Source organism: Arachis hypogaea, chromosome 6 (assembly GCF_003086295.3).
Source record: "Arachis hypogaea cultivar Tifrunner chromosome 6, arahy.Tifrunner.gnm2.J5K5, whole genome shotgun sequence".
Lineage (NCBI taxonomy): Eukaryota > Viridiplantae > Streptophyta > Magnoliopsida > Fabales > Fabaceae > Arachis > Arachis hypogaea.
In genome coordinates, this window is record NC_092041.1 from 41,871,476 (window position 1) to 41,893,785 (window position 22,310).

The 22,310-nt window shown below is 34.7% G+C and overlaps 1 protein-coding gene across 1 annotated transcript; it reads right to left on the reverse strand.

The window, feature by feature from the left end:
• Positions 1–11,746: 11,746 nt before the first annotated feature.
• On the reverse strand, positions 11,747–12,814 carry LOC112805535 (protein FAR-RED IMPAIRED RESPONSE 1-like). Its single transcript, XM_025847908.1, has one exon. The coding sequence runs from the start codon at positions 12,812–12,814 to the stop codon at positions 11,747–11,749; it is 1,068 nt and encodes a 355-aa protein (XP_025703693.1).
• Positions 12,815–22,310: the final 9,496 nt, after the last annotated feature.

The following is a 22,310-nucleotide window of genomic DNA, read 5'->3' on the forward strand; positions in this document are numbered from 1 at the left end:
CTGACTGAGATTTACAAGATGACCATAGCTTACTTCAAGCCGACAATCTCCGTGAGATCGACCCTTACTCACGTAAGGTATTACTTGAACGACCCAATGCACTTGCTGGTCAGCTACGCGGAGTTGTGAGAAAAGTGTGAATTCATGATTTCGTGTATCACTTTTCGGTGACTCTCTCATTTCTTAGCGAGCCAAGAAGCAAATGTTCACTGCTCGATCAAACACCGAAGCTGAATATTGTGCTCTTGCTGACACCACTATTGAGGTTGTCTCAATTCGTTGGCTTCTCAATTACTTCGGTACCCTTCAGTCGTCCCCAACTGATGTTTTTTGTGACAACCGTAGTGCTATTCAGATTGCTTATAATAATGTTTTTCATGAACACACCAAACACATAAGATTGATTATTACTTTGTTCGGCAACGTCTCCTTATTGATGTTGTCCGTCTCGTAGCTGTTAGGACTTTGGATCAGACTACTGATATTTTTATGAAGACTAATCATCCTACTCATTTTTGGACTCTAGTGCCAAACTCAAGATGGTATCCATAGCTCCCACTTGAGTTTGAGGGGGATGTTAGAGTATAATTAAGATCAATTAAATCAGTTAGTATCAATTATAATTATTTAGCATATCTATATATTTATTGTAGGATGTTATTTCTTTATTACTTTGATTCTTCTACCATCTATATATAACTTTGTATATTATATTATTTCAAACTACACTCAATAATAATTTTATTTTCTTCAATTTGGTTTCTTGTTTTTAACAACAAACTTGGAGTGCATAACATACATACTTGCCATTATCAAATAAGTGACAATAACACTATAAATAAGGCTATTTTTTTTAGAAATAAAAGAAAATTGTGTGTAATTCAATATAATGGTGAATTGGTATATTTTATTATATGAATTTAATTTTGTTTATTTTAAATAACAAATTAGATTCTCAAATTTAAGTAATAATAAAATTTATAGAGAGATTTAAAGGTCAGATTCATAATGCACAAATCAATGGGTCTGATCTGTGTTAAAATAATCTTTTATATTGTAAAATAAATTAGAGGTCCGATTTGTATATGTAAAAAAATTTTAATATTAAAATACAAATTTAAAGGTTAGATTTGTATGTTTAAAACAATTTTAAATAAAAAAATAAATTTAATCTTTAAATTTGCATATTTAAAAGAAAATTTAAAAATTACTAATTTTCAGATTTGTGATTTTCACCTAAAAAAATACATCAAATTTTAATATTATTAAAAAAACACTACTCGAAGAGCAATACCAAAATTAAAAGGCGTAATGGCGTATAAATGAAGAGTGTGCCGCATTCATTCATCCATACACATTGGCCACTTTCCTTTTCATTACGGAGGCCACTTTGATAAACACATCAAAAACGTCTTTTTTTAGTGTCATATTGCTATTGGACGAAATATTAAACCGGTCAATAAAATATTTTGATTAAACCAAAATAAAATCGGTTGATTATAAATATTAGATCCGATTTGATCCGATCGGTTTACATAATCTGAACCAAATCATATTTAAATTTTTTATCAAAATGACAAATATATTCTTAACTTTTATTTTGCAGACATTTAAATCTATAAAAATATAAAATTACAATTAAGTCCTTTTTTTTGGTAATATAATTAAGTCCTTAAAAAAAACCCTAAACTCTTGGTAGCCCAAGCCCAAGCCAAGACAAACCCAATCACAATGGCTCACCAATTTCTCAATCTAACCCCAAAAAACCCCTAGCCCCAGCAATCAGCATCTCCTTCGTCTCATCTCTCTGCTCACTATCGCGATCTCAAGCTTTCTCCCTCTCTCGTCTCGGGTCTCGCACCCAAGGTTTTCGTCGCTCTCCGTGTCGCCAGTCGTCACCATCTTGCACTCAGTCGCACTCGCACGCCTTCCCTGAGCTCGTTGTCGCCGGCGGCAGAAGCACCCAGACCCGGGACTGGTCGTCGTCGTCGTCGCTCCATGGCTCCTCACCGTTTCGGACTTAGTCGTGCGCCTTTTTGCGCTTGTCGTTTCCAGCGGCAGAAGTAGCCGGTCCCGAGGTTGGTTGTCGTTGTCGTCTTCATACTTTGAATCTCGCCGTCAGCTTCCTCCCCGCCCTCAGATTCCTTCGCCCAACCAGAAGCTGGTCCCTGATTTGGTGATTTCCAATAAATTCCTCTGGTCTTTTTTTTCAGTTTTGTTGCCCTAATTCATCACTGCATTTGAATTTGTTGCTGAAAATATAACTGAACAACTTTTTATTTTTGCTGAAAATCATCATTGTCGTGAATTTGTTAGTATTTAATTATTTATTACCACCGAACCTTGAATAATTTGTTGAGCTAGTTTCTTTGTTGCTTAAAATCATTACTAAGATGAATTTTGTACTGAATTTGTTGCTGTCATGCTCAAATAATTACTTAGCTAAATGTTTTTGTTGCTGGAAATGTGAGTTGAATATATTAGTGATTGCACCTTGAATTTGTTGTTGTCTTGCTAAATAATCACTTAGTGCATGAAAACGAATGTTAAAGGGAGATCGCTGCTAGAAATTAATATTTCTCCTTTTTTCGATAATTTACTGTGTAATATCATGCTTAGTTATGCTTAGAGCAGGACAGATCTGCATGGTTGTTCATTTTTTTCGATGATTTGCTATTTGTTACATGTCTTTGGTTGCTATAAACATGAGCTAAATACATATGATTCATTGGTTAAAAAATTTTCTTATTTTTTCTAAGCTTTTTCTAGTCTTTAAGGCGATTGTTTACACTTTTTTAGTCTATATTTTATCCCATTGATGCCCGTCTCCCCTGGTGTTTATTGTTTGCTTTTGACATGTGTTCTAAGACTGAGTTTTGACCTTCATCTTAAACAGAGATCCTGCAAATGTCTATTAGTTTTTAACTTGATTGCTTATAATTCTTAGCATGATATACCTCTCAAATCTATAAGCTGCTGTTCTGTTGCACAAGGTTTGTTGTAGTTCTTTTTGTACAACTTTTGGTAGGACTTAATAGTCTTTTCTTGGTCATGTAGGACTAATACTATAATGGTTGGAGGTTCTGTAGGTAGTTCTTATCAAATTCCTTATATATAATAACACAAACTATGGTCAGTTAGATGAAAATCAAGATTTAGAACTATTTAAGTAGCTATATAGTATAGTCACTTCAAACTAATTGTTCATTGAACTGAATGTAGAATCCAATTGTTAACAATTTCTGCCTTTACCAAGTTTCAATTAATTTATGGTACCTATATGTTTGTTGAACTATCGACATCTCCAATTTTCCAGGGCCATTATGTCTGTAATAATTTACAACGGCCAGTTCAAGGAATACAACTTAAGCGTTGATGCCCACAATGATCTAACTTGGTCTCTGGGACGTGAATTCAATCTTTTGACAGTGACTCTGGACAAGGCTGTCATTTCATGAGTGGCAAATAGTGGATGCATGTTAGCATGATATAGTTAGGAAAACTTGAACTACCATTGCCGCTCTTTTTCTATCCAAGGAAACAGTCTACATCTGCTGACATGACTGTTATAACATATATGGAGGAATTATCGTTGTAAATTTGTTCTATTTTTCCTCCCAAAAATGTATAGTCTCATTTTTCTGAGATACAACTCGGTCGCAGCTGATGATATGTTGTATTTATGGAGTATAAAATTATCTATAATAAAGAATTTTACTGGCCTCAATTAACGAAATATGGGGATTTAACGAAATATGGCAAAAGTGCCTCCATTCAATCCGAGTATAGTTATTTGGTTACATCTCGTGGTTAATGTTGTTAGCCTCTGGTCTAAAGCTCTAGTGTAAAGCTTTGAATCTTTTAATTTGTTAAATCATGTAAAGGGAATTCAATTCAGTCAGTTATAAGATTTCAAGTAAAATTTTATCAAAAAGATAGATATTTAAAAAATTATATTTAATATTAATTTTATAATATTTAAATTAAATTATGTTTTTAAATCTTTGTTATATAATAAATTTAAAAGATAAATATTTAATAAAATCAACATTTGAAATTAAATATTTCTTTTATATTAAAATACAAGATGGATAAAATAAAATAATTATCTCGAATTATATAAAGAAGAGCCACAGACTTCTAAGTTACGTTCAATATTTGTTTTTTTTATATTTAATATACCTTAATCTTACGAGAAAGAATATGATTTTGTTATTTTATGTGATTTTTTATTAATTTTTACCATAAATATGATTAAATCTAACAAAAAATACGAAAGGATAAATTCGAAACAAAAAATAACATTCTTCAAAATAACAAAAAATATAAGTGTTATCTAGCGTATATGTATTCTATCGAATTTTGTTTGGTTTTACTTTTATTTTGTTTTATTCTATACTTTTGTGTGAATTAAAAAATAATGTTCCTAATATATGAATAATGTTAAACACAGTAAACTAATTTTGCAAAGGAAAAAATTTCAGTTGCTATAAAAGACGGGTGTATAAATAAACATTAACGTACATATTAATCCAATTTTCAAAAAAATGTATAATAATAAATGAGATGTTAATTATTATGATGATTATTTCATATTTTGATCAAGAGGTTTTAGAATTGAGTCTTAGAAACAAAAATTTGTACCTTTTCATAAGTTATATAATTAAGGTTATTTTAGGAAAAAAATTTATTTTGGAATAATAAAAATATTTGGGATAAATCATGACTAATTTAATATATAGACAATAGTTTTATACTAAAATGTTAAAATTTTTTAATAAATTTTGTATTTAAATTTTGTTAGGGATGTATTCGTCAAAAATTTAAAAAGTCAGAACCCTTTGATTCTTTAGGCTAAGAACAAATAATTAGGTATAATTGTAATATAACTAGTATAATTTATGTATAGTACAACTATTATTAAATTAGAATAGTTTTCTGGAGATTAAACTAATATAATTCTAATATTAGAATTCAGTTATTCAAATAATATCTATGGTATTGAATTCTAGACCTTAGATATTTATACATTAGCATTGTGTTTGCAACTACAAACAATAAAAATACCTTGACCAGACTAAATGTACAAAAATTACTCAAATTCAGACCATCTTTTTGACTACGATAGAATACTAACAATTGTAATATGTTTATAGAAAAAAAAACTAAGGATATGTTTGTGTACTTACACAAAAATATTACTAGTTATAAAAAGATAAAGATAAGAAATCCAAGATATTATAAATAGTTATAATAATATATATTTTTTTCCAAAATATAAATAATATATTGTAAAAATACTTTCATTTAAGTAAAAAGGTTTTTGGAAGACAAAAAATATATTAATACTATATTAATACTTACAAAAAAATTTGCTACACCAACTATAATTCCAAGTAGCAGAAAAAAATAATATTTTTAATTTATTATTTTTTTATTTAATGTTATTAGTTAGCCTACTTATGATACAATATTATAGTGTTAAATAAATTTAGATAATATTTTTTATCAGGAACAAGTTTAAAATAAAATACTAATGATTTAATGCAACTTTAATACAGTATTATATAATAGTGACAACTTGAATTTGATTCGTTTATAAATTTGTAACTGAGTCAAGACAAATCGTTCTTGTAACTTGGTTCGTTAACAGTTTAATAACTTAAGGTTATGATTTTTGGGATGGATTCTGAATTGTAATTTGAACTCATTTATTAATGTGAACTTAATATGGTACTAAAAAAATAAAGTCAAAGTAATAAAAAAATAAATTAAAAAATAATGAGGTAACTATTTGATATATAAAAATTAAATATAACAAGGTATATAACAATTTGTATTAAAATTTTAATATTAAATATAATAAAAATAAAAGAATAAAAAAATGCCCATAAATATGATTAAATCTAACAAAAAAATGAAAGGATAAATTGAAAACAAAAAAATAACATTCTTCAAAATAACAAAAAATATGAGTATTTATCTAGCGTATATGTATAATCGTAAGCTCCAATGATTTTATTATGCAAAAATTTGTAAAGTTGCTAACTTTTTTATAGAGATGTTTTCGGTAAAAAAATTTTAACTAACTATCATAAAATAATTGCATAATATTTATATTAATAGAAAAAAATATTCATTAATAATACAATTATTTGAATTTATAATTTAAAAACAAATAGTTTATCAAATTATCGTACAATTTAAAAAAGATATAATAGTAATAAATGAAAATATTTACTTTTTCCTAATAATATAATCATATACTCCAAGAATAATGCTAAGACAAACTTTTTATTTTTTAATCATTTACTAAAAAGATAAAAAGGAGTAAATTTCCATACGTTTTCTACTTATAAGAATAAACAATTTGAAAAAATGATAGTTTGAATTTAATTTAAATTTGAATATCAAATAAAAAAAATTAAATATCTTAGTTATTTGTTACAATATTTTAACAAAAAATTGGATTTAATTTAAAAATTAGATATCTTTTCGCATTTATTAGGATATCCTTATTTCCAAAAAAAAAAGATTTTTTGTTATCTTTGTTAGTTATCTCTATAAATAACAGTGTTTATCGTGATGTTTTAAATCTAACACTTTTTTTCAATCACTGCAGATCAGAGCAGTAGAGAACATGAGTAAGGTAATCACGCTTATTTTTGTTAAATCATAGGATTATTAGTCCTTTGTAAATTCTGTTTAGTAGTTTTTTTAGTCTAATAAAAATACTAAAATTTATTTGGCTTGAGCAACTCTCACTGGATGCTTTTGTAACTTATAAGGAAGAATCAGACATAGACTTATCCGCCTTGGATGAGAAGGTAATCCATTTTTTGGGCTACAATACTCGAATATGCATTACTTTCTTGGCATACTCTATTTAACATGTCTTTAATTATCTTTTATGATGTTTATAATTGATGTATTGTAACCTTAGTATACAAGTAACGCGTCTTATTGTATGGCATCTTGTAGTTTGGAAAGAGTGTTGCTGAGGCACTGTCGATGATGATTCACGAAGCTGTTGTGCAAGGGATAACAGCAGTTCTCCCAGAAATTGTGAAAACGGTTAGGTTCTTCACCAAAAAGTGGGAGTGACGGTGCAAAGCTTTGAATTACTACTCCAATTGTTAAATCGCCGTCGGACACTTCGAAACGCAGAAAGCTTTCAAATACTCCTATTACTCCACTGTCAGACCCTTTGAAAGAAATACTTGATGCCAATCCCTCAATGTATTTGGGTGACGAACCAGTCACAAAGAAGAGTACTTGGAGGTGCAAGGGAAAAAAGCGTGGATTATCGGTCAACGCAGTTAAGGTTTTATCTTTTTATTTTTAAATAACAACCATTAAATACCATTTAGGTGTGAAGAACTTTTTAGTATTCTCACATATTGCTATATTAATGTTAAGTCATTAAATACAATCTCTTCCTCAACTTATCTCCTTTTCATTAGGCATGATGTCTAGCCTCATTGTTGAGTATTTTAGGCTCGTGAGTACCGATTTTTTCTTTGGTCATCAAATAGTGCCTGTTAGTGACATTAGAAGGTTGATTTATAATATTAGGGAGCTAAATTTTATTTGCTGATATTTATAATGATTTTATTGATGTCGTGTCATTTGAGATGATATTATTGACAAATAAGTAACAGCGTCTAAAATAATTATCATATTTTTTGGAGTTGCAGAAAGAATTGCAATTTGCGAAAAAAGCATCCTCCGGGGTCTCCATGGATTTACTACGACAACCACGATCCAAATATGGACGGGGATGACATGCCACGTGTGAGTACTTAACTATTTGAAAACCGTTAGTCTATGAAAAATTTTTCATTTTTAATACGCAAAAAAATATTTGGCCGATTTTGTGTGTACACTTTGAGTATATAGACATAGTCAAACTTTTTAAAACATAAGGAAGACTAAACAAATGACATGTAAAGACGGTTAGTAATCATAGTTGGTAATAAAAAAAGATTGAACTTATAAATTATTTATATTATTTTATAATTGTATTTTTTTTTTACTTTTTGTTGATCAAAATAAATGAGTACTAAACTTTTTTTTGTTGCTATTTTTTTAGTGTTTGGACCTTTTATTTCGGCCAACTAAAGAGATGAAATTTTTTAATAAAGAATTGACCATTGCTGCCTACATATTTGGAAACAATATGGATCCAAAGTAAGTAAAATTAACTTATTTTTTAATTAATATTTAATTTGTCATATAATTTTTTTATAATCTACTATACCACTATAGTATAATATTCTAATTTTATGAATTTAGGGAAGTGCTTGTTCCAAACGATCATTGTAGTGGCACACGCAAGACTCTTCTGACTATAATACCCGGCAAGCCAATAATTGGTGATGTAAGAATTAGTTTTGTAATATTTATTTATTTATTATCCTTGTAAAAATATCAAATTTGGATTGGTGCAGAATAACTCTGATTTTTTGTACTCCATAGGTCCTTACCTTAGTTTGTTCGATGCTCACCAAAAGATATTTTGGGCCAAAAGAAAACAAATATGCTAACCAATGGTTTCAGCCATCGACATTTTCTGTAAGTCCCTTGGCATATCGAAAATTAGTCTTCAAATTTAATATATCTTCCCAGGTAGACTATAAATTAACATAATAAGATTCCTAACTTAGTTTAATATTCATGGCAGCAAATTGTGTTAAGCCCGAAACAGAACTGTGTTCGCACAATGAAATACATCAAGGATAACTTCATGGGAGACATTGCCACTTTACATCAGGTTCGTTAATTTTATTGAACTTTCAATTAATTCATATAATAATATTTCATGACTGTTTTTAGTTAAGGTTATTTCCGGATGTTGTTGTAGATTTTTATGCCAGTTCACCTCAATAGCCATTGGTTTCTCATAGTGGTTGATTTACTTAACGAGTCGTGAGATATCTGGACTCTTTCAAAAAGGGCACATTGGTGACAGAGCGTATGAGTGCCATTAACACTTTGTTAAATTACCTAGAGGAATTTTTGTCCGAAAAGAATTTTGGTGAAACACCTTCCTTTAGAAACATTCAATTTTCAAAGTATAAAGTCAGAGAACCAGCTGTCCCGCAACAATCTGCCAAATCGTATGTTTAAATTTACCATTTATTAAAGTAAAAATTCAATTTTCTGGCGGTTTGTTATTTTGTTATTTTTCATTTGTTGATATGTGCATTGAATTGTGGCAAAGGAATAACTGTGGTATTTGGGTCACTCAATGAATGCAACTCACTCGCTATTGGAGCCTCGGTAATAAGACATGGGTAAGAAAAATAACATTATTAATGAAGTTATGTTTGTTCCATTTTGTAATATCGTTGTTATTGTCTGTTAGGTTATTTCTGATTACACAAGGATGCGTCTAGCTGTGGATTTGGTGAATGACAAAAATAACTCAAAGCGGGATATCATAGAGAAGCTTGCTGTCACTGACCGGAATAAAAAGATACAACAGTCTATCATGCAAACTTAAGACGTTAAAAACTTTTTTATTAGAAATTATGGATTGAATTAAGCTATTTTATTTTTCTTTAAAATACAAGCTAACTTTATATCTTGCACTTATTTCTTTGACTTTTTAAATATATGGATTTTTTATTATTTATAATGATTTATATCTTGCACTTAGGATTTTTTTATTCTTGTTATTATCTTGAAAAATTTGGTGCGTGAGATGATATTTATAGTGTATAATTTACGATTCATGGAATAGTTCACTTTGGTATGTTAGTGATATTTACCTGAACACAGAGCAACCAAAGGTGTATACATCTCATTATTGGCGGATTCACTGATGAAAGTAGAATAATATATATCGAAGTAATGTGGTATAACTTGGCTAATATAAGGTGATATTTTAGATAAAAATAATAAAATACACACAAAAAAAACATTGGTTAACGTCAAAGCAGTAGCTGCGATATGGTTTGAACTCAACCCCGCTGCTTGAGTTTGATCCTACTGAGATCAATGCTCAATGTATCTATCAGGCAGAGTCATGGCTCGCCACTGCACCAACACAAACATGCCGGTTAGTACTGAATATATATATATATATATATATATATATATATATATATATATATATATATATATATATATATATATATAATTAAGTAAAGGTGTGGTGCTGAATATACATGGTGTGGTGCTGCAACTATAATAGTGATTTATCACCACTGTTTTCTGACCTGATAAAATTTGTCACTACCCATTTGTGTGTCTTATATATATCTTCACGTACTACCCATCTGTCTGTATAACATCAAAATATAAATAGTGTTACAGAAATTTTTGTACCTCTAGAATCACAAAATCCTTTATAATAGCACCTGTAAGTGACTGAGCCAACCACACAAGGAGGGGATCAGCGGCAAACCATGTGAAAATAACACTAAACGACTCTGGAAGCTGCATTCAACAATTAACAGAGTATGCATATAAGAGGAATCACTCTCAAAGTCTCAATTTTCTTAGCTTTGTTCATATTTTACTACAAAACCAATTCAGATGCTATTACAACCAACAATCAAACTGCATATAGTAAGAACCAATTCACAGTGTAGTCGCTTGAACCATTTGTGTAGTTGCTTTTCCTCCGGATAACCAATTATCTAACCACCTCAAATTTGAGCTTTGCTAATCAGTGCCGGACTTAGGAGGTGTACTCAAATGGTTGAGGTTCCTCGTCAACAGCCATTGCTGATGCAAAACTCTGCAACCCTGCTGCTGAACCACCAGCAGTTGACGTGGTAGATGAGGGTGTGTTTGTGAGAGAGAGCACTTCAGGCTCACCAGGGCGCAAGTCTTTGGGTATTCAAAGAGTGAAGGTTTTGCAAGTGATAGGAACTCAAACTTTGGAGACTTAAGATCATAGTTCAAACCAATAAATGATGTGGGTGAAAAAGCCAAGATTATGAACTTTATAATAAATGCATAGCGCACAGATTGATACTTATCGAACATCAACCATCGAAGGTATATTACAATTATAATAATTTTTCCATGCATTTCGTAAATCAAACAGAATTTTAGTATGGATTTTAGCATGACTAAGAAACAACAAGAGACCCTTTTGAATTTTAGCATGAATAAGAATCAATAAGATTTTAGTTATATAAATCAAAAACTGTTGAAACTTTCTACACATTTCAGCCGAGTGTAACGATGACAAGTTATGATAAATATCTAAAAATTTAAATATTAAAAATTTATCAACCTCAAAGCAAAGTCTTATTGAAATCCAAGAATTTAACTAACATCTTAAACCATACTCTCATGAGTATATACAAGTACATGCTACTGCATCCCATTGAACTTCGAATAATGTCCTTGTTGTACAACCTGTTCTCCACATCACAAATAAATTTGAGAGAAATAAAAATGACTTCAGCGAATCATAATGTGATTTCAAATAATTTAAGACTTACCAAAACACTAAGTTTCCTCAATGCAATTATTCATCTCTTTAAATTTATACCTGTAATAGCCACTGATGACTTCCATACGGTGGGATGGGATTCTCATGGCCATTAATCAATCCTGAATCACCTAGCCCAGACTCTTGCTGCACAGGTACATTTACTTCTGTATTTGGCACTGGTAATGTCTCTTGAGAAGCCATAGGGTCCTTGGGAAGCTCCTATGAAAAATTAATACATGGAGTCAAAAATTCTATCAAGTATAACTACAATATAGAGGTCACCAGTTTATTTTAAATCAAATAACAACTAATGCAATATTGTATCTCACTGACCTCCTTGGTACCAAAGCTAGCTTGCGCGCCATTACTAGTCTTATCCCCCAAATCGTCACCGTCATTCCTCACAGGATATTTATTCTTTACATGACCAGCATTGTTGCATTTAGTGCACCTCCATTTACCCCTCTCCTTTTTCCCCTTGGGTGCTCCTTTTGTCTTGACCACCGAAGGGTCACCAACAAAGTTTGGCGTGGTAGAATCTGTTGTTTGTCTTTTCAAGTCAGATTTTTGTTCTAGTGTTTGGGTCCAACGACAGACTTCATTCATAGCGTCATGGAAAGAAGGACCATCTTGAGCTCCTAAGAATACCATCCACGTAGCTGCCATTGACAATGCGCCATAGCGCATTAAAAATTCTCTTTCTCTGTCTTGCATAGTGCCTCCAGCAAAACTTTCATCCAGATACTTCTTAGCATCCTTCGACCATCTTCTCAAAAGAAGACTATCTGGCAACTTCTGTAAACCTACCCTTTTCATTGCACAAAACATGTGCTTGCAAGGAATGCCTTCACTACTCCACCGACTACATTCACACTCCATATGCTCAGTATTGCGATCATAAAGTACGTTATAAATATGTTGTCTCCTGTCACACTCCTTAACTTTTAACACAACAGTGGTTGATATGTTTTCCTCATTTATTACATCTAATGCGACTACTCCTTGAATCTGCTTTTTTACTTCTCCAAGAATCTCCCTAATGTAAAAATTGGCAGCAGAAAGCTCCAACGCTTCTAGCCCAGTAGTTAGAACGGGCTCCCCATACAGCGTCTTAAATTGAGAAACTAATTCATTGTTTCTATAGTCCCTAAGAACATGTTCAAGATTTTGGACCAACTCTAGAAGACTTTGGCGAAAGCCAATAAACCTCTTAATGAAGTTGTTTAACGCCTCACACCTTGATGTTGTTCTAAATCCAGCACAGAATTTATCCCTCAAGTAAGCGCTTGCCCAACTTTTCCTCTTCTCATTTTCATTCAGAACCCATTCATTTTCCTCCAACCCATATTTTTTTATCATATTCTCCCAATATTCTTCAAATTCTTCCGGATGCCATGGAGCATACAAACATCTTCTGAAGTTGTTGGAAAAATTTTTGTTTTTTATGTTTGTCGTTACATTCTTCTGAATGTGCCAACCACATAATCGGTGAGTTGCATCCGAGAAGATTTCTCAAATTGCTGCCTTCATTGCTTCGTCACCGTCTGTGACCACAACACTAGGAGACTTGTTCAGCATGACTTCTAGAAAGTTTTGCAACAACCACATATATGTTGCAGTCCGTTCGTCCTCTACCAAGGCAAAACCAAATATACATGTTTGGCGGTGATGGTTACAACCTGAGAAGATTACCAAGGGCCTTCTGTACTTATTCTTTCGGTAGGTTGTATCGAATGCAAGCACATCTCCAAAGCACTGATAATCGGACCTACAAATGCCATCTGCCCAAAATAAATTTGCCAGCCGACCTTTGGTGCATGAAATTGCAATCACACTTTTTGCAATCCGCACAACTAACCAGCAAGTGCACTGGGTCGTCTAAGTAATACCTTACGTGAGTAAGGGTCGAATCCCACGGAGATTGTTGGATTGAAGCAAGCTATGTTTATTTTATTAATCTTAGTCAGGATGCCAATAAGGTTATTTGGATTTAATTGTAAGAAGTCAAAGTATTTGGAATAAGGAATTGTTACTTTATTAATGGAGAATATGTTGGAGTTTTGGAGATGCTTTGTCCTCTGAACTTCAACTCTTTCTTGAAATCCTTTTCCACACGCAAAGTCCCTTCCATGGCAAGCTCTATGTAGGGTGTCACCGTTGTCAATGGCTACTTCCCATCCTCTCAGTGAAAACGTTCCTATGCTCTGTCACAGCACGGCTAATCATCTGTCGGTTCTCAATCAGGTTGGAATAGAATCCATTGATTCTTTTACGTCTGTCACTAACGCCCAGCCTTCAGGAGTTTGAAGCTCGTCACAGTCATTCAATCCCAGAATCCTACTTGGAATACCACAGACAAGGTTTAGACTTTCCGGATTCTCATGAATGCCGCCATCAATCCGGCTTATACCACGAAGATTCTGATTAAGGAATCTAAGAGATACTCATTCAATCTGATGTAGGACGGAGGTGGTTGTCAGGCACACGTTCATGGATTGAGGAAGGTGATGAGTGTCACGGATCATTACCTTCTTCATAATTAAGCGCGAATGAACATCTTAGATAAGAACAAGCGTGTTTGAATGGAAAACAAAAGTAATTGTATTAATTCATCGAGACGTTGCAGGGCTCCTCACCCCCAACAATGGAGTTTAGAGACTCATGCCGTCAAAAAGTATGTATTTCAGATCTGAAAATGTCATGAGGTACAAAATAAGTCTCTAAAAGTTGTTTAAATAGAAACTAGTAACCTAGGTTTACAGAAAATGAGTAAACTAAGATAATTGGTGCATAAATCCACTTCTGGGGCCCACTTGGTGTGTGCTGGGGCTGAGACTAAAGCTATCCACGAGCTGAGGCTTTTCTTGGAGTTGAACTCCAAGTTATGACGTGTTTTGGGCGTTCAACTCCGGATCATGACGTGTTTCTGGCGTTTAACTCCAGACAGCAGCATGTACTTGGCGTTCAACGCCAAGTTACGTCATCTATCTTCGCGCAAAGTATGAACTATTATATATTGCTGGAAAGCCCTGGATGTCTACTTTCCAACGCCGTTGAGATCGCGCCAATTGGACTCCTGTAGCTCCAGAAAATCCATTTCGAGTGCAGAGAGGTTAGGATCCAACAGCATCAGCAGTCCTTTTTCAGCCTAACTCAGATTTTTGCTCAGCTCCCTCAATTTCAGCCAGAAAATACCTGAAATCACAGAAAAACACACAAACTCATAGTAAAGTCCAGAAATATGATTTTTTCCTAAAAACTAATAATATTTAACTAAAAACTAATTAAAACATGCTAAAATCTACATGAAATTACCCCCAAAAAGCGTATAAAATATCCGCTCATCACAACACCAAACTTAAACTGTTGCTTGTCCTTAAGCAACTAGATAAATAAAATAGAATTTAAAGAAATTAAGAAGCAATAATATCTCAGAGTTTTAAGTGAAGCTCAGATTCTTATTAGATGAGCGGGGCTTGTAGCTTTTTGCTTCTGAACAGTTTTGGCATCTCACTTTATCCTTTGAAATTTAGAATGGTTGGCATCCATAGGAACTCAGAATTCAGATAGTATTATTGACTCTCCTATTTTAGTATGTTGATTCTTGAACGCAGCTACTTATTGAGTCTTGGCCGTGGCCCTAAGCATTTTGTTTTCCAGTATTACCACCGGATACATAAATGCCACAGACACATAACTGGGTGAACCTTTTCAGATTGTGACTCAGCTTTGCTAAAGTCCCCAATTAGAGGTGTCCAGAGTTCTTAAGCACACTCTTTTTGCTTTGGATCACGATTTTAACCACTCAGTCTCAAGCTTTTCACTTGGACCTGCATGCCACAAGCACATGGTTAGGGACAGCTTGATTTAGCCGCTTAGGCCTGGATTTATTTCCTTGGGCCCTCCTATCCATTGATGCTCAAAGCCTTGGATCCTTTTTACCCCTGCCTTTTGGTTTTAAGGGCTATTGGCTTTTTCTGCTTGCTTTTTCTTTTTCTTTCTATTTTATTCTCTTTTTTTTTTTTGCACAAGCTTTTGCTTTTTCACTGCTTTTTCTTGCTTCAAGAATCACTTTCATGATTTTTCAGATCATCAATAACATTTCTCTTGTTCATCATTCTTTCAGGAGTCAACAATTTTAACATTCATAAAATTCAATATCAAAAATATGCACTGTTCAAGCATTCATTCAGAAGACAAAAAGTATTGCCACCACATATAAATAATTAGAATTTTTCTTATTAAGAACTCGAAAAAAATATTGCCTCTTTATTCTAAAAATCTACTATTTTATTCATATTTGATGATGATGAGAAAAATAAATTATAACTTAATTGGAATTAAAATCAAAGTAGAGATACTAATTACTACTACTAATATATAACTTCTAAGGTAAATTTCTAATAAGAACAGTTATCACAGAGTTAAGGCAAAGATTAGAACTCAACGACCTTTATTTTGGGAAGTGGATGTTCCTCTAGTCTGTGGGGTGCTTGGTCCTTCAAGGAATAGCTTCTGACACTTCAGTTCCTTCAAGTCACATCCTTGCTCTTCTTGTTCCCTTAAATGCCATGATCTTGATGAGTTTTAGCTCAGTGATCATGGCAAATCACACCAAACTTAGATGTTTGCTTGTCCTCAAGCAAAAGAAAGGATAGGAGAAGAATAGAGGGAGAGGCAATTTCGAAATTTAAAAGATATGATGAGTTTGAAAAAGATTTGAAAAAGAGTTGGATTGGAAAAAGATTTGGGTTTATGGATTAAGATATATTTGATATTTTTGAAAAAGAGATTTTAGAAATTAGTGTTTTTAGAAATTAGGATTAAAATTTTTGGAATTGATGGATGATATTTGGAAACATGTTTATGCAAGAAATCATGAATTAAAACATAAAAATTAGAAAATTTTTGAAGAAAAATGAATTTTACCTCCTCCCCACCATCCTGGCGTTAAACGCCCAAACGCTGCATGTTTTGGGCGTTTAACGCCCAAATGTTGCTTCTCCTGGGCGTTCAACGCCCAGCTGCTGCTTCTTTCTGGCGTTGAACGCCAAGAAGTCCTTTGTCACTGGGCGTTTTTTCTAAACGCCCAGGATGCTGTGGTTCTGGCGTTAAACGCCCAGAAGGTGCTTCTTTCTGGCGTTCAACGCCCAAAAGATGCTCCCTTCTGGCGTTTAACGCCCAGATGGCTACCCTTACTGGCGTTGAACGCCCAGTGGGTGCTTCTTTTGGGCGTTTAACACCTAAAACGTTTCTTACTGGCTTTTTGATGCCAGTAAGCTTTCCAAATTTCCCTGTAACTCTGTGACTTCAATCAATTGCTATTTCACCTTTTGAAGATACTCTGGCATCTACCTGTAAAACTTAATCAATTAGAAAAAAAAACAAATAAAATTAAATTTTGTGAATGGCTGGGTTGCCTCCCAGCAAGCGCTTCTTTAATGTCATTAGCTGGACTATTACTGAGCTTTTAATCAAGTCTCAGTTTTGAGCATTCTTGCTCAAAATTGCCTTCAAGATAATGTTTAACTCTCTGTCCATTAACAATGAACTTTTTGTTAGATTCATTATCCTGAAGCTCTACGTATCCATATGGTGATACACTTGTAATTACATATGGACCTCTCCACCGGGATTTTAATTTCCCAGGGAATAATTTGAGCCTAGAATTAAATAGCAGAACTTTCTGCCCTGGCTCAAAGACTCTGGATGACAATTTCTTATCATGCCATCTTTTCGCTTTCTCTTTGTATGTTTTTGCATTCTCGAAAGCATTGAGTCTAAATTCCTCTAGCTCATTTAGCTGGAGTAAACATTTTTCTCCAGCTAACTTGGCATCAAGGTTCAGGAATCTGGTTGCCCAGTAGGCCTTGTGTTCCAGTTCCACTGGCAAGTGACATGCCTTTCCATATACAAGCTGGTATGGAGAGGTCCCTATAGGGGTCTTGAATGCTGTTCTGTATGCCCACAGAGCATCATCCAAGCTTCTTGCCCAATCCCTTCTACGGTTAATTACAGTCCGTTCCAGGATTCTTTTGAGTTCTCTATTTGAGACTTCAGCTTGTCCATTGGTCTGAGGATGGTATGGAGTGGCCACCTTGTGGCTGACTCCATAACGAACCAAAGCAGAGTAAAGCTGTTTATTGCAGAAATGACTGCCCCCATCACTGATTAATACCCTAGGGGTACCAAATCTACTGAAGATGTGTTTCTGGAGGAATTTTAACACTGTTTTAGTGTCATTAGTGGGTGTTGCAATAGCCTCCACCCATTTGGATACATAATCCACTGCCACCAGAATATAAGTGTTTGAGTATGATGGTGGGAAAGGTCCCATGAAGTCAATGCCCCATACATCAAACAACTCAATCTCCAAGATCCCTTGTTGAGGCATGGCATAACTGTGAGGTAGGTTGCCTGATCTTTGGCAACTGTCACAATTAAGCACAAACGCTCGGGAATCTTTATAGAGAGTAGGCCAGTAGAAGCCACTTTGGAGGACTCTTGTGGCTGTTCGCTTACTTCCAAAATGTCCTCCATACTGTGATCCATGGCAATGCCAAAGGATCTTTTGCGCTTCTTCTTTAGGCACACATCTACGGATTACTCCGTCTGCACATCTCTTAAAGAGATATGGCTCATCCCAAAGATAATACTTTGCATCTGTGATCAGCTTCTTTGATTGCTGTCTACTGTACTCTTTGGGTATGAATCTCACTGCCTTGTAGTTTGCAATGTCTGCAAACCATGGCACTTCCTGGATGGCAAAGAGTTGCTCATCCGGAAAGGTTTCAGAGATCTCAGTGAGAGGGAGGGACGCCCCTTCCACTGGTTCTATTCAGGACAGGTGATCTGCTACTTGATTCTCTGTCCCTTTTCTGTCTCTTATTTCTATATCAAACTCTTGCAGAAGCAACACCCATCTTATAAGTCTGGGCTTTGAATCCTGCTTTGTGAGTAGATATTTAAGAGCAGCATGATCAGTATACACAATCACTTTTGATCCTACTAAATAGGATCTGAATTTGTCAATGGCATAAACCACTGCAAGTAGCTCTTTTTCTGTGGTTGTGTAATTCTTCTGTGCGTCATTTAAAACACGACTGGCATAGTAAATGACGTGCAGGAGCTTGTCATGCCTTTGTCCCAACACTGCACCAATGGCATGGTCACTGGCATCACACATCAATTCAAATGGTAATGTCCAGTCTGGTGCAGAGATGATTGGTGCTGTAACCAATTTAGCTTTCAGAGTCTCAAATGCCTGCAGACACTCTTTATCAAAGATAAATGGTGTGTCAGTAGCTAGCAGGTTGCTCAGAGGTTTGGCAATTTTTGAAAAATCCTTTATAAACCTCCTATAGAATCCTGCATGCCCCAGAAAGCTTCTGATTGCCTTAACATTGGCAGGTGGTGGTAATTTTTCAATTACCTCAATCTTAGCTTGATCCACCTCTATCCCCTTGTTCGAGATTTTGTGCCCAAGGACAATTCTTTCAGTCACCATAAAGTGACACTTCTCCCAGTTTAAAACCAGGTTAGTCTCTTGGCATCTCTTTAGAACAAGTGCTAAATGGTTAAGGCAGGAGCTGAATGAGTCTCCAAATACTGAAAAGTCATCCATGAAGACTTCCAGGAATTTTTCCACCATATCAGAGAAAATTGAGAGCATGCACCTCTGAAAAGTTGCAGGTGCATTGCACAGGCCAAATGGCATCCTTCTGTATGCAAATACTCCAGATGGGCAGGTGAATGCCGTTTTCTCCTGATCCTGGGGATCTACTGCAATTTGATTATAACCTGAATATCCATCCAGGAAGCAGTAGTATTCATGACCTGCTAGTCTTTCTAGCATTTGGTCTATGAATGGTAAAGGAAAATGATCCTTTCTGGTGGCTATATTGAGCCTTCTATAATCAATACACATACGCCACCCTGTAACTGTTCTTATAGGAACCAGTTCATTTTTTTCATTGTGAACCACTGTCATGCCTCCCTTTTTAGGGACGACTTGGACAGGGCTTACCCAGGGGCTGTCAGAAATAGGATAAATAATCCCAGCCTCTAGTAATTTAGTGACCTCCTTCTGCACAACTTCCTTCATGGCTGGGTTCAGCCGCCTTTGTGGTTGGACCATGGTGCGCGAAATTGTGAACAATACTTTTCACAACTCTCATAATCCCCGGTCATGAACCCCAAAAACTTGGTAGCTCAGTACCATGGCATTACACAACTTCGCACAACTAACCAGCAAGTGCACTAGGTCGTCCAAGTAATAAACCTTACGCGAGTAAGGGTCGATCCCACGGAGATTGTTAGTATGAAGCAAGCTATGGTCATCTTGTAAATCTTAGTTAGGCAAACTCAAATGGATGTATGATGATGAACGAAATAAACATAAAGGTAAAGATAGAGATACTTATGTAATTCATTGGTAGGAACTTCAGATAAGCGCATGAAGATGCCTTCCCTTCCGTCTCTCTGCTTTCCTACTGTCTTCATCCAATCCTTCTTACTCCTTTCCATGGCAAGCTCATGTAGGGTTTCACCATTGTCAGTGGCTACCTCCCATCCTCTCAGTGAAAACGTCGCCTATGCTCTGTCACAGCATGGGTAATCAGCTGTCGGTTCTCGGTCAGGCCGGAATAGAATCCATCGATTCTTTTGCGTCTGTCACTAACGCCCCGCCTGCTAGGAGTTTGAAGCACGTCACAGTCATTCAATCATTGAATCCTACTCAGAATACCACAGACAAGGTTAGACCTTCCGGATTCTCTTGAATGCCGCCATCAGTTCTAGCCTATACCACGAAGACTCTGATCTCACGGAATGGTTGGCTCAGTTGTCAGGCGAGCACTCGGTTGTCAGGCGATCAACCATGCATCGTGCAATCAGGAATCCAAGAGATATTCACCCAATCGAAGGTAGAACGGAGGTGGTTGTCAGTCACACGTTCATAGGTGAGAATGATGATGAGTGTCACGGATCATCACATTCATCAAGTTGAAGAACAAGTGATATCTTAGAACAAGAACAAGCGGAATTGAATGGAAGAACAATAGTAATTGCATTAATACTCGAGGTACAGCAGAGCTCCACACCTTAATCTATGGTGTGTAGAAGCTCCACCGTTGAAAATACATAAGAACAAGGTCTAGGCATGGCCGAATGGCCAACCTCCCAGTGATCTAAGATAGCATAAAAATGAAGATAGCTACCAAAGTCTTTTAAATACAATAGTAAAAGGTCCTACTTATAGAGAACTAGTAGCCTAAGGTTTACAGAAATGAGTAAATAACATAAAAATCCACTTCCAGGCCCACTTGGTGTGTGCTTGGGCTGAGCAATGAAGCATTTTCGTGTAGAGACTCTTCTTGGAGTTAAACGCCAGCTTTAGTGCCAGTTTGGGCGTTTAACTCCCATTTGGGTGCCAGTTCCAACGTTTAACGCTGGGATTTCTGAGGGTGACTTTGAACGCCGGTTTGGGCCATCAAATCTTGGGCAAAGTATGGACTATCATATATTGCTGGAAAGCCCAGGATGTCTACTTTCCAACGCCGTTGAGAGCGCGCCAATTGGGCTTCTTTAGCTCCAGAAAATCTACTTCGAGTGCAGGGAGGTCAGAATCCAACAGCATCTGCAGTCCTTTTTAGTCTCTGAATCAGATTTTTGCTCAGGTCCCTCAATTTCAGCCAGAAAATACCTGAAATCACAGAAAAACACACAAACTCATAGTAAAGTCCAGAAAAGTGAATTTTAACTAAAAACTAATAAAAATATACTAAAAACTAACTATATCATACCAAAAACATACTAAAAACAATGCCAAAAAGCGTACAAATTATCCGCTCATCACAACACCAAACTTAAATTGTTGCTTGTCCTCAAGCAACTGAAAATCAAATAAGATAAAAAGAAGAGAATATGCAATGAATTCCAAAAACATCTATGAAGCTCAGTATCAATTAGATGAGCGGGGCTTTTAGCTTTTTGCCTCTGAACAGTTTTGGCATCTCACTCTATCCTTTGAAATTCAGAATGATTGGCTTCTTTAGGAACTTAGAATCCAGATAGTGTTATTGATTCTCCTAGTTAAGTATGATGATTCTTGAACATAGCTACTTATTGAGTCTTGGCTGTGGCCCAAAGCACTCTGTCTTCCAGTATTACCACCGGATACATACATGCCACAGACACATAATTGGGTGAACCTTTTCAGATTATGACTCAGCTTTGCTAAAGTCCCCAATTAGAGGTGTCCAGGGTTCTTAAGCACACTCTTATTGCCTTGGATCACAACTTTATTTCTTTCTTTTCTCTCTTTTTTTTTCATTGCTTTTTCTTGCTTCAAGAATCATTTTAATGATTTTTCAGATCCTCAGTAACATGTCTCCTTTTTCATCATTCTTTCAAGAGCCAACATTCATGAACCACAAATTCAAGATACATATGCACTGTTTAAGCATACATTCAGAAAACAAAAGTATTGCCACCACATCAAAATAATTAAACTGTTATAAAATTCAAAATTCATGCAATTCTTTTTCTTTATCAATTAAGCACGTTTTTATTAAGAAAGGTGATGGATTCATAGGACATTCATAACTTTAAGGCATAGACACTAAGACACTAATGATCACAAGACACAAACATGGATAAACATAAGCATAAAATTCGAAAAACAGAAGAATAAAGAACAAGGAAATTAAGGAACGGGTCCACCTTAGTGATGGCGGCTCTTTCTTCCTCTTGAAGATCCTATAGAGTGCTTGAGCTCCTCAATGTCTCTTCCTTGTCTTTGTTGCTCCTCTCTCATGATTCTTTGATCTTCTCTAATTTCATGGAGGATGATGGA